We start from the raw sequence: 13,306 nt of genomic DNA, 5'->3' as shown, positions 1-13,306 counted from the left end.
TGAAAAAGCTCAAATTGAATGAAAGTTGCGTACATATCTGAGGATCACGCACGTAAATCGGAAGAATTTTCTGAGTTACCTACAGACGGGGCTACTCAATTTCGTGACAGTAAGAAATCTGTTTGTGCGCAGTAATCCAAATCTAGTATCAACATTACTATCAAAGACTTTACTTGGCACAACAATGCAATAAAATAAAGATAAGGAGAGGTTTCTACAGTAGTAACAACTTCGAAGACTCAAATATAAAACAAAAGTGCTGTAGTAAAATAATGGGTTGTCTCCCATAAGCGCTTTTCTTTAACGCCTTTCAGCTAGGCGCAGAAAGTGTGAATCAAGTATTATCAAGAGATGAAGCATCAACATCATAATTTGTTCTAATAATAGAATCATAAGGTAACTTCATTCTTTTTCTAGGGAAGTGTTCCATACCTTTTTTGAGAGGAAATTGATACTTAATATTACCTTCCTTCATATCAATAGTAGCACCAACAGTTCGAAGAAAAGGTCTTCCCAATATAATGGGACAAGATGCATTGCATTTAATATCCAAGACAACAAAATCAACGGGGACAAGGTTATTGTTAACCATAATGCGAACATTATCAATCCTCCCCAAAGGTTTCTTTATAGCATTATCAGCAAGATTAACATCCAAATAACAATTTTTCAATGGTGGCAAGTCAAGCATATCATAGATTTTCTTAGGCATAACAGAAATACTTGCACCAAGATCACATAAAGCATTACAATCAAAATCATTGACCCTCATCTTAATGATGGGCTCCCAATCATCTTCTAACTTCCTAGGAATAGAAGTTTCAAGTTTTAGTTTATCTTCTCTAGCTTTTATGAGAGCATTTGTAATATGTTTTGTAAATGCCAAATTTATAACACTAGCATTAGGACTTTTAGCAAGTTTTTGTAAGAACTTTATGAATTTAGAGATGTGACAATCATCAAAATCTAAACCATTATGATCTACAGCAACGGGATCATTGTCCCCAATATTTTGAAGAATTCCAGCAGTTTTATCACAAGCAGTTTCAGGCAGTTTTGCACGCTTTGCACTAGGAGTAGAAACATTGCCAACACCAATTATTTTACCATTGATAGTAGGAGGTGTAGCAACATGTGAAGCATCAACATTACTAGTGGTGGTAATAGTCCAAACTTTAGCTACATTATTCTCTTTAGCAAGTTTTTCGTTTTCTTCTCTTTCCCACCTAGCATGCAATTCAGCCATCAATCTAATATTTTCATTAATTCGAACTTGTATGGCGTTTGCTGTAGCAAATGACTTAATATCTTTATCTTCATTAGGCATAACTTTCAATTTTAAAAGATCAACATCATGACAAGACTATCAACCTTAGAAGCAAGAATATCAATTTTACCAAGCTTTTCTTCAACAGATTTGTTAAAAGCAGTTTGTGTACTAATAAATTCTTTAAGCATGGCTTCAAGACCAGAGGGTACATTCCTATTATTGTTGTAAGAATCACCATAAGAATTACCATAACCATTACCATTATTAGAAGGATATGGCCTATAGTTGTTACCAGAATTATTCCTATAAGCATTGTTGTTGAAATTATTACTATTAATGAAGTTCACATCAACATTATCTTCTTGAGAAACCAATGAAGCTAAAGGAGCATTATTTGGATCAACATTAGATGTACCATTCACAAGCATAGACATAATAGCATCAATCTTATCACTCAAGGAGGAGGTTTCTTCAACAGAATTTACCTTCTTACCTTGTGGAGCCCTTTCAGTGTGCCATTCAGAGTAATTTATCATCATATCATCAAGAAGCTTTGTCGCCGCCCCCAAAGTAATGGACATAAATGTACCTCCAGCAGCTGAATCCAATAGGTTCCGCGAAGAAAAATTTAATCTTGCATAGAAGGTTTGGATGATCATCCAAGTAGTTAGTCCATGGGTTGGGCAATTCTTTACCAAAGATTTCATTCTTTCCCATGCTTGAGCAACATGTTCATTATCCAATTGCTTAAAATTCATTATGCTACTTCTCAAAGATATAATTTTAGCAGGAGGATAATATCTACCAATGAAAGCATCTTTACATTTAGTCCATGAATCAATACTATTCTTAGGCAAAGATAGCAACCAATCTTTAGCTCTTCCTCTTAAGGAGAAAGGAAACAATTTCAATTTTATAATATCACCATCTACATCCTTATACTTTTGCATTTCACAAAGTTAAACAAAATTATTAAGATGGGCAGCAGCATCATCAGAACTAACACCAGAAAATTGCTCTCTCATAACAAGATTTAGTAAAGCAGGTTTAATTTCAAAAAATTATGCTGTAGTAGCAGGTGGAGCAATAGGTGTGCGTAGGAAATCATTATTATTTGTGCTAGTGAAGTCACACAACTTAGTATTCTCAAGAGTACCCATTTTAGCAGTAGTAAATAAAGCAAACTAAATAAAGTAAAACAAATAACTAATTTTTGTGTGTTTTTAATATAGAGAACGCAAACAAGACAGTAAATAAAGTAAAACTAGCAACTAATTTTTTTGTATTTTTGATATAGAGAACAAACAAAGCAGTAAATAAAATAAAGCAAGACAAAAAACAAAGTAAAGAGATTGGATGTGGGAGACTCCCCTTGCAGCGTGTCTTGATCTCCCCGGCAATGGCGCCAGAAAAAGAGCTTGATGCCTGCAGTTAACACACGTCCGTTGGAAACCCCAAGAGGAAGGTGTGATGCGTACAGTAGCAAGTTTTCCCTCAGTAAGAAACCAAGGTTATCGAACCAGTAGGAGTCAAGGAACACGTGAAGGTTGTTGGTGACGGAGTGTAGTGCGGCGCAACACCAGGGATTCCGGCGCCAACGTGGAACCTGCACAACACAATCAAAGTACTTTGCCCCAACGTAACAGTGAGGCTGTCAATCTCACCGGCTTGCTGAAAACAAAGAATTAACCGTATACCGTGGAAGATGATGTTTGTTTGCGAAGAACAGTAAAGAACAAGTATTGCAGTAGATTGTATTTCAGATGTAAAGAATGGACCGGGGTCCACAGTTCATTAGTGGTGCCTCTCCCATAAGATAAATAGCATGTTGGGTGAACAAATTACAGTTGGGCAATTGACAAATAGAGAGGGCATAACAATGCACATACATGTCACGATGACAACTATGAGATTTAATCAGGGCATTACGACAAAGTACATAGACCGCTATCCAACATGCATCTATGCCTAAAAAGTCCACTTTCAGGTTATCATCCGAACCCCTTCCAGTATTAAGTTGCAAACAACAGACAATTGCATTAAGTATGGTGCGTAATGTAATCAACACAAATATCCTTAGACAAAGCATTGATGTTTTATCCCTAGTGGCAACAGCACATCCACAACCTTAGAACTTTCTGTCACTATCCCAGATTCAATGGAGGCATGAACCCACTATCGAGCATAAATACTCCCTCTTGGAGTTACAAGTATCAACTTGGCCAGAGCCTCTACTAGCAACAGAGAGCATGCAAGAACATAAACAACATATATGATAGATTGATAATCAACTTGACATAGTATTCCATATTCATCGAATCCCAACAAACACAACATGTAGCATTACAAATAGATGATCTTGATCATGATAGACAGCTCACAAGATCTAACATGATAGCACAATGAGGAGAAGACAATCATCTAGCTACTGCTATGGACCCATAGTCCAGGGGTGAACTACTCACACATCAATCCGGAGGCGATCATGGTGATGAAGAGCCCTCCGGGAGATGATTCCCCTCTCCGGCAGGGTGCCGGAGGCGATCTTCTCAATCCCCCGAGATGAGATTGGCGGCGGCTGCGTCTCTGGAAGGTTTTCCGTATCGTGGCTCTCGGTACAGGGTGTTTCGCGACGAAGACTTTAAGTAGGCGGAAGGGTAGGGTTGGAGGCGGCGCGAGGGGCCCACACCATAGGGCGGCGCGGGCCCCCCTCTGGCCGCGCGGCCCTATGGTGGCGGCGCCTCGTCGCCCCACTTCGTAACCCTTTCGGTCTTCTGGAAGCTTCGTGGAAATATAAGACCCTGGGCGTTGATTTCATCCAATTCCGAGAATATTTCCTTTGTAGGATTTCTGAAACCAAAAGCAATAAAACAAGACAGCGGCTCTTCGGCATCTCGTCAATAGGTTAGTGCCGGAAAATGCATAATAATGACATAAAGTGTGTATAAAACATGTGAGTATCATCATAAAAGTAGCATGGAACATAAGAAATTCAGGATAAATCATCGTCTCCCGCGTGCCTTGGTTATCTCTATACCCGAGCTCTTTACTTATGCACTTTACTTTGTGATAGTCATCGTGCTTGAAGTTATATATCTTGCTATCCATTTTCACCGGGAGCAGTGGGGGCGCACGCCACGCGGGGCGACACGAGCTCGATGCAGAGGCGATGGTCGCCATTACCCCGTTGTTGGTGCCGCTGCCGACAAGATTGGAGGTGAAGGTTGCGGTAGAGGGGGATAGGATTCGGTGGTGGGCGAGAAGGGTTTGAGCCCATATATGCCCTGCATGACAGAAGATATATCACACATGTAGGTGCGTAAATGGTGCCCTATAAAAAACATACGGGCCAAACCGTGTATACATGGTTTAGTCTTCCCCAAATAACATCGAAATCCTTATATTGGGCTGACTTTTATAGATTGGGTTGATATAAAGGGTATGTTAGATTTGCTTTTAGTCCGCTTTATATTTAACACTGGATTGTAAATCGCTTAACTAAAGCTGTTAATCCAGATGTGAGATCGGATGTATGGATGGTTCAGATAAAGCATAATATAGGTGATGGGGCCTAAGGCCACGTGGGTTGCCAGATCTCACGAATTGATCGAGACAAAGGTGGGGGAGAGGAAGAACACGAAGAACACGGCGAAGAACACGATGAACACACACAAACGCACACCAACCCGATACAATTCCGGTTTATTCTCAATAGCCCGAACCACTATCCCGATAGAATCTCTCGAGGGAAATACACAAGGTTGAATCCCCGAGAGAAAGACCGGAATACAATCGATAGAGTCACACGAGTGAGAGACCGAGGTAGAATCACAAGTATGAAAGATCGATCATATGATAAGTGCCTTGATACAATAGATTTGATAATCTAAAGAGGGGGCTTCCCTAATCCCAAACGGATGGTAGAGGCATGAGCCTAATTCTAATTCATCAACTCTAGTCTCACTAATGAAAGGGGGAGGTGTGAGCCTATATATAGGGAGCCACTAAGGAGGGATAGTTTAGACATAGAAGGAGGTACATGGGCCTTGGCCCTAATTAACTTGTGGCCAGTGCTTCACTCCGGTGTAGCTGCGCCTGGAGCTTCTTCCATGCTTCCATGACCTCCGCCTTGAGTCCTCGAGAATCCATGGCGTCATCCACTTCCTTCGTACTTGGCGATGTATTCCTATCATGGCAATATGACGGAGGATGAAGTAGCATACCATTCATGAGAGAGAAGATTCACCTTTGCATGACGTGTCGGCATTGACACACATGATGCAGTGGAGACCGAAGATCGGGCTGCATCAATAGGTCTAGTTTTATTTGTTTTTGAATCGCGTTGAGACTTTCCCCCCGAAGCCGTACGGCCAGGATGCACAAGTGCAAATAATGTCTTCTTTTGGTAGAAACAGTGAAGATAATGTCTGTAGTATCCTTCCTCTGTCCTTATAAAGATTATCTGAGGTTTGTTAAAATTTAGATGTACGTAGACATTAAATAACATCTAGGTACATTCAAATTTTGAAAAATTTCAGATAAAATTTATAGGACATAGGGAGCACTTGGGTTTTTGAGGCTACAAGAACTTCACTTTGTTGAAAATATTTATACTCCCTCGATAAAGTTGAGACAGCCTTTGTAGAACGGACCAAGTACGGAGTATAATTTTTCTGTTTCGTTGCACTTTGATCCAATCCATCCATCGTGCTCCGAAATTTCGAACTCATGGCGCGTAACTACAGAAAAGCTAAAATCGTCAGTGGAGGGAAGAGAAGACACGCGCCCAGATGGCGGGAAAGCGAATTCCCATCTCCCGCCCGGTTCCCACAACAGCCCGCCATTTCCCCAAACCCAGCGGACACCATTCCTCCCACCGACAGGTGGGCCCGAACCCTCCACCGGGCCCACCCACCAGGCGAATCTTCCATCGCAAGGGAGCGCGAAAATATTTCCCCGCTCCGCGTCCCCCAAAATCGTCCCCTATTAATCCCCCATCTCCTCCACCCTCCCAATCCCCCAAATCCTAGGGTTTCCCTCCATCTTCATCTCCCCTCCATCTCCCAGCCGCCGCTCACCGCCGCCGCCGCCGCCGCGAAGATGCTGGAACTCCGGCTGGTGCAGGGGAGCCTGCTGAAGAAGGTGCTGGAGGCGATCAAGGACCTGGTCAACGACGCCAACTTCGACTGCTCCGGCACCGGCTTCTCGCTGCAGGCCATGGACTCCTCCCACGTCGCGCTCGTCGCGCTGCTCCTACGCTCCGAGGGCTTCGAGCACTACCGCTGCGACCGCAACCTCTCCATGGGCATGAACCTCACCAACATGGCCAAGATGCTCCGATGCGCCGGCAACGACGACATCATCACCATCAAGGCCGACGACGGATCAGACACCGTTACATTCATGTTCGAGTCCCCCAGTAAACACCCGATCTGTTTCTTCACCCCCTTCTCGTTGCTCTCCCGATCTGAAGCGCGATGGGGACTGACTGACTGACTGTGTGATGGCAGACCAGGACAAGATCGCCGACTTCGAGATGAAGCTCATGGACATCGACAGCGAGCACCTGGGGATCCCCGACTCCGAGTACCAGGCCATCGTCCGCATGCCCTCCTCCGAGTTCTCCCGGATCTGCAAGGACCTCAGCAGCATCGGAGACACTGGTATGTCCAATCTTCTTATTTCTTAGTGCTCTGATGCAATTTGTCATTTCTGACGGCTGTTACTTTGCAATTGCAGTTATCATCTCTGTCACCAAGGAGGGTGTCAAGTTCTCCACTGCTGGGGACATTGGGACTGCCAACATCGTCTGCAGGCAGAACAAGACTGTTGACAAGGTAATATTCTGATGGTTCTGCGAGAGTGCGAGTCTAGTTAATCTCAACCTGGTTTTCTGCGAGAGGCATTTAAATTCTAATCTTTGGGATATATTGGGTAAAGAGATTCCTGAAGAACCAGTTACTAGTGCAGGGGTGCTAGTATGGTTCTCAACACCTTAATCGTAGCAGTATGGATAGTTACTCCATTATCTATCAGATCGATTACACTTTTTTCGGATATATTGGATACTGATAGTTTTACAGCTTTATATTTCACATTTCTAGATAGCACTGGGGTAACCTGTTTGTTGCTGTTGTAATTCACTTTGCGAAGGTTTCAGTCTGTTTGGACTGTTAAATAGGTTTATGTTTATGAAATGTTACGTATCTCTGTCCACTGAAACTGTAGTTCGACAACATCTTTGGTTAGGGAACTGAACTACGACCATTCTAATATGATATTTATTTCAGCATTGCAAACTAATTTGAATGCTGTGCTCTTTGGTACTCCGAGCTTGGTAGCCTTGCAACCTGAAATGATATACAATGCTCCTTCAGATTCAAAAGTGCAGGGGTTTTAGTTCAAATGTGTAGTAAGTTTGACAATTATTATGGTAGTATAAGATTTGCAATTCCTGTCATTTGATATTTTTACTACAGTATTATAATCTCTTATCTCTGGGACCATCTGTTTATGATGTTAAATTCAAGTGCCAGCACCATTTTAGTGGCATGTACCAGCGATAACTAATCATTTGCCTGTCATTGCAGCCAGAGGAATCTACCATTATAGAGATGCAGGAGCCAGTGTCACTTACCTTTGCTCTGAGGTACATGAACTCCTTCACCAAGGCAAGCCCACTGTCGGACCAGGTCACCATCAGCCTCTCATCTGAGCTACCAGTGGTGGTTGAGTACAAGATTGGTGAGATGGGCTACATTAGGTTCTATCTAGCACCAAAGATTGAAGAGGACGAGGAAATGAAGGCATGATTGCAGCACCAAGGATGTGCTTATGTTGCATTACTTTTCAAGGTCTTTTGACCAGTTTGCTTAGCGCTTGTCTGTAAGCAAAAATGATGTTATGCTAGCTTTAGCATTTCTGTATCTGTGACTGTTCGTCGTTGCTGGATTACCAGGGTTTAATGTTAGATTAGTGATGAATTGTGCTTGTCCATGTTACTTCTGTTATCTGTTAGAATAGTATTATTCATGACACAAACTGAGGGTGCACTCCAGTCTCCAGGACATGAATGTAGCCATTATTTCCAGTAAATTTTGCTTGTTCTGCACTTCCATAGAACCAGCAATCCATCCTTTTAGCAGTTTAGTGTCAGTTAATTTATAATCTTTAATTCTGGGTCCGTCTTTCTAAAACTGGTGAGCCTCTGAATGTGCCATATATGTTTGAAGAGGCCTTCTGAAAGCCAAGAACGTAATTCAGTTTTAGAGTTTAATTTTAGTTATTTTTGCTTAACTTAAGAAATTCTCAATCTCTTCATTATCATTGCACACCCTGTCAATTATATCTTGGCCCTGGGTTAATACAACTACTGTATTTGTATTCGCAAGAGTGCAATTTGACTGGTACATTAGATAAGGTGCCTCACTGCCTCTGATGGCAAGCATTACTTTATTTTTGTAGTGCCACGGCCTGCTATGTTAATATGGAACACCCCAAATGGGCAAATTTTTCAGAAATTCGGGCTCAGCTGTCAATTTTGATTGTGAAGTTACTTTGATACTGCCACCTGTCCTGAGAGCTGTCAATTCTTGTATCTTTGACTGTTATTGAACCTATGGATTTCCAGCGATTAATGTTAGATTGGTAAATTGTGCTTGTCAATGTTATTGCTTTTACCTGTCTAGTGGTAATATTGACAGCGATTAATGTTGTTCAGTATTCTTCAGTGACAGAAATCTGTTCCAAACTCTAATATTGACAGAAATCTTCGAAGCTTGAAAAAATATGGCATAATATTGACAGCGATTAATGTTGTTCAGTATTCTTCAGTGACAGAAATTGAGGACAAGCAAGTCACCATAATATTTAGCACAGGTGATCTAACTTAATTTGGAGGAAGTAGCAGTACATCTGATATCGTTTTGGTCTCCATTAACTTTTCAGCTGTACCTGGGGCCATATTTTTTCAACAGATTAATGTCTGGTGGTGTTTATCCTTCGAAGTTTGGAACTGATAATCATCTTGGCCATGAGTCTGTTCTGAAAGAACCAACTATGAAAGCATGATAGCCTCATTGCCACAACACTAACCATCAATAGACCTCCAAGTTTCCATAGATTAGTTACTCACAATACAAACATTCTACAACTACTAGCTAGTTTGAGGTAATTGCCGGAACTTGTGGTCTACTCTTAGTTCCCACTGACCCCTGCAATAATATTACTGTTTAATATTTACATTCACATGATCAACATTTCTTGATATTACATAACAAGAGTTTAATCTGGCTGATTTAATTGCTACTGGTGGATGCACCATGACCGTTACTTCAGTTTCCTAGTCTCATGGCCTGCTGCCAGAATGAAGCACTCCAATGGACAAATCTTCCAAAAATCCCAGATCAGTTGTCAATTTTGATTTTGGAGTTACTTTGATCCTGCCCTCAGACCAGGGTCAGTGTCACCGCTCTGAAATCTGTTTAGGATTGTGAACAAAACTGTCAATCTTAATCAATTCTAACAACCGAAGGCATACAAAGTCTTGTAGAATGACACTGCTAAGTTGACCTGAGAGGAAGGATGTTGTATTTGTGCAACTTCAAAACTGAAGTAGAGTAGTAAACTGTTGATGAAAGCAGCAAGCCTAAGATGCACTAGCTTAATTGACTCCACATAATTAGTTTACAGGCAGCCGACATAATCCAAAATAAAGGCTACTAGTAGATCAAACTCATGACCTCCAACCTAATCTTTTAGGATTTTCAAACGGGACATTTAAATGAATTTATCAGAATATGTTAAAATCCAGTTTGAGCCATAAAAACTCGGTACTAGTTGGTACTGAAGTACAAGTTACACCAAGCAGGTACTGGATCATACTTCGAGCCTTCAACTGCTAACTTCGTTGAAAACAAAATGCTAATAGTCAAACAGGCAACATGACTAACATAGAAACCACTCCCCCTCCGCCGTAAATGCATTCATGTCAGGAAGAGAAATTACCTATGCAGTTGCGGCATAAACATGCCGCTTTGTGTATTATTTGGCATCATGTCTTGGGGTTGTCTTCTCCAGATCGAACATGTGTTGAAATGAGCAGTGCCTACTTGGGGTGTTTGTTGTCTAACAGGCTTCATCTCGTGCCCTATTAATGAAGAAACAAAGACAAAAGTCAGCAAGAATATAAATAACTATGTTCACCAATTCACCAGAATGCCAAAGATGATAGAGGTTAACTGATATGGCATTTTAAGTGCTAACTACACCCTCTGTACACTAATATAAGACGATTTGGCAAACTAAATCAGCTTCCTATAACGTCTTATATTAGTGAAAGGAGGGGGGCAATTGTTATTTGAAATGTGTTATAATCTTTAACCTGGAATGGAGGTGATCTCTTGGGTTGAACTCTGGTGATGCTTTAACATTTCCTCGTCTTGAAGGATCATCTGTTGTGGATAAGGAGAAAACAAGTGAAAAACTGTGTACGGTACTGATGATTTTCAGCTCTGTATTTGCAGACAAAGGGGATCCATGTGAAGCTTATGCTCTACACTTGGCAAAACAATTACCTCGGCAGATACAGTTAGCTGAAGGGATTGAAGGTGGGGCTGTGATGACCCGAGAAGGAACCGAGGCTCTGGAGTGGTGGTGCAAGGAATGCTTGGTAAGACAAGAGGTTCCTGATGTCGCCGGTCCTGATTCAAAGGATCGAACGAATGTCGAGTTCCTGAGATTCCTCCAAAAATTTGAGTCATAGGCAGCATGTCAGCTGCTGCGTTCGATGCTTCAGCATTGTTCTGGTTAATCGCTGCAGTACACATTTGCAATGTTGGCAGAGGCTCAGGTGCTTGTCCTGGCAGGTTCACTGGGGGCCGATACAGACCATTCCTCATGGACAACATCTGGAAACATAATCATAGAGCAATCAAAACACAAATCGAAATGCACGGAATCATAATAATAATCAAACACGATTGAAATGCGTCAATGACGGGCTAATGTAACTCCTGAACTAGTGTATAATTAAAACAAACTGCAACAAGTATTTCGTTTTCATATATTGAAGGGCACCAAAATGTGTAGCACACAATTCATTGTTTAGCCTACTGATGCAAAAGGCTACAAATTAAGGGCATTAAACACCGACAACTGTATTCATCAATTCAATAAGTGCCAGAAATTCAGACTAGGAGTAGCAACATTTTGCTTGACCTGTAGTGTACTTGGAGCAAAATGCCGAGTACATTATTCATTGCTCAACCTACTGATGCCTGATTAAATGGCACTCAACCAAGGCAACTACATTTATATTTTCCATTCAATATTACTCCAGCACATAGTATTATTTTTCAATGGGAGCACATATGGGTTATTTCAGTGGGTATAAGACATTCAGACTAGCAGCAGTAGCAATGCAGCATCCATGTTGCTGACCTGCACTTGGAGCTGAAGGTGCTTGAGGTACTCGATCGCGTCGTCAAGCATGGAGGCTTTGTCCGTCTGCAAACCGCCCACCAAGAAAAGCAGCACCTCGGTCAGGTTCCAGCAATCGGAGGAAAAATGTGAGCGAGAATCAAAGTGTGACTGTGACGGACCTTGCTGGAGTTGGGCACCAGGCTCTGCAGCGCCTTCATCTTCTCGTTGATCTTGCACCGCCTCCTCTGCACAGCACGCCCAACTAAATCAACATCGACCGGAAAAGATAAAGGGTCTGAAGCAATGGATGGTCTGCGCGAGATGGACAGGACAGCCGCGTGGTTGATTACCTTCTCGGAGAGGTTGTGCACCTCGGCTGCGCGGGCCCTCTTGCCGCGCGGCCTCGCCGCCGCCGGCTCCGACTCCGACGACCCCGGCGCCTCCTGCGAATCCCAAATGGACAAACATTGGGTACCACGAAAGCGAAGACAAAGTCGATCGGACTCCGGCGACGGCCCACCGAGACACTGACCTCGCTGTCGCTGCGGGCGACGGGGAAGCCCAGCATCCCCATTCCCTGGTGCTGGTGGCGCATGATGAACTCCTCCAGGTGGTCCTGATCGACGCGGCCGTCCATCATGGAAGCTCACCAGAGGAGAGCAAGATCGCCGCTTCGCCGCTACCCAGCAGGTGCAAAAGAAGTAGAGAGATATAAAGAGAGCTGAAGATCCGGTTGTCGCTGGCGCAGCTCACAGCTCACAGCTCAGGAGCCCATGCCCTGCTCCTGCTGCGCGCACGAGCTCGGCATCTCTCTCTCCCTCTCGGCGCGCGCGCGCGCGTGTCGTTTTGGCTTTTCCTTGGGACTCCGGCCGGGAAAGCAGCGGCAGCGGCAGAGCTTTGTGAGGTCTTTTCGCGCGGTCGCCGCTGCCGGGCAGCAGCCTTTTGATCTGCTCGTCCTCGAGAGACGCCGAGAGCGAGAGGACATGGCGGGCGCCGCATCGTCCCGTCGTCGTCTCGTCTGTTCTCGGCTCGGCATTGATTGCGTCGCGTGGATGGTGGTTTGCGGGGGTCGGCTGCTGCTGCGTCGGCGTACGCCGCATTTACGCCGGCCATCAATGGCGTGGCGTGTTGGGCTCGCTTCCGCTCGGCTTTCAACGCGCAACAGTTGAACCTGTGACCACTCGCCACTCGCGCTGCGGTGCCGGTGTAGCCGTGTGTAGCAGTGCAGAGTTTCACGAGAGGAGCAGCTACCTAGCTCAAGCGCGTGCGTGCGGTGCATGTCTGCGCTGGTAGAGCAAGTATAATAAGGCTGACTCAGCTGGCTATAGCACTTGCCACCTCATTGAAATCCTATGTGGCAGAGAGAGAAGCACGGAGAGAGAGTGGATCGCCGGGCTGCAGCACGCAGTACGAGGACATGCAGCTGGATGTAGCCCATCCCTCCAATCACGCTTGTACGAGCACATGCAAGACCAATATTCAATTATTTCCTGAAGCAAGCTAACAGCCACCGTATAGCTGATCTATTATATGAGTAGGCTGTAAGTTAGCTTTTTGGTGACATGGAGTAGCTCTATAGCCGGCAGTCGACGGTTCTATTAGCCATGCTCGTAG

General features: G+C 43.6%; 2 protein-coding genes across 2 annotated transcripts; one reads left to right on the top strand and one right to left on the bottom strand.

Annotated features, from left to right (window-relative positions):
- Positions 1-6,280: 6,280 nt before the first annotated feature.
- LOC127305492 (proliferating cell nuclear antigen) lies at positions 6,281-8,253 on the top strand. Its single transcript, XM_051335909.1, has 4 exons — positions 6,281-6,689; positions 6,781-6,933; positions 7,010-7,107; positions 7,861-8,253. Exons 1-4 carry the CDS (start codon positions 6,371-6,373, stop codon positions 8,080-8,082), a joined length of 792 nt encoding a protein of 263 aa, XP_051191869.1. The 5' UTR covers positions 6,281-6,370; the 3' UTR covers positions 8,083-8,253.
- A 1,107-nt stretch (positions 8,254-9,360) lies between these two features.
- On the bottom strand, positions 9,361-12,676 carry LOC127305491 (transcription factor SPATULA). The gene is made up of 8 exons (XM_051335908.2): positions 12,225-12,676; positions 12,043-12,135; positions 11,872-11,937; positions 11,711-11,776; positions 10,846-11,178; positions 10,653-10,722; positions 10,277-10,418; positions 9,361-9,749 (listed from the first exon to the last, which is right to left on the bottom strand). The coding sequence occupies exons 1-8, from the start codon at positions 12,330-12,332 to the stop codon at positions 9,701-9,703; spliced, it is 927 nt and encodes a 308-aa protein (XP_051191868.1). The 5' UTR covers positions 12,333-12,676; the 3' UTR covers positions 9,361-9,700.
- Positions 12,677-13,306: the final 630 nt, after the last annotated feature.

This window comes from Lolium perenne, chromosome 6 (genome assembly GCF_019359855.2).
Source record: "Lolium perenne isolate Kyuss_39 chromosome 6, Kyuss_2.0, whole genome shotgun sequence".
Lineage (NCBI taxonomy): Eukaryota > Viridiplantae > Streptophyta > Magnoliopsida > Poales > Poaceae > Lolium > Lolium perenne.
Note: the sequence above shows the minus strand (reverse complement) of the source record. Positions and strands in the feature narration are given on the sequence as shown.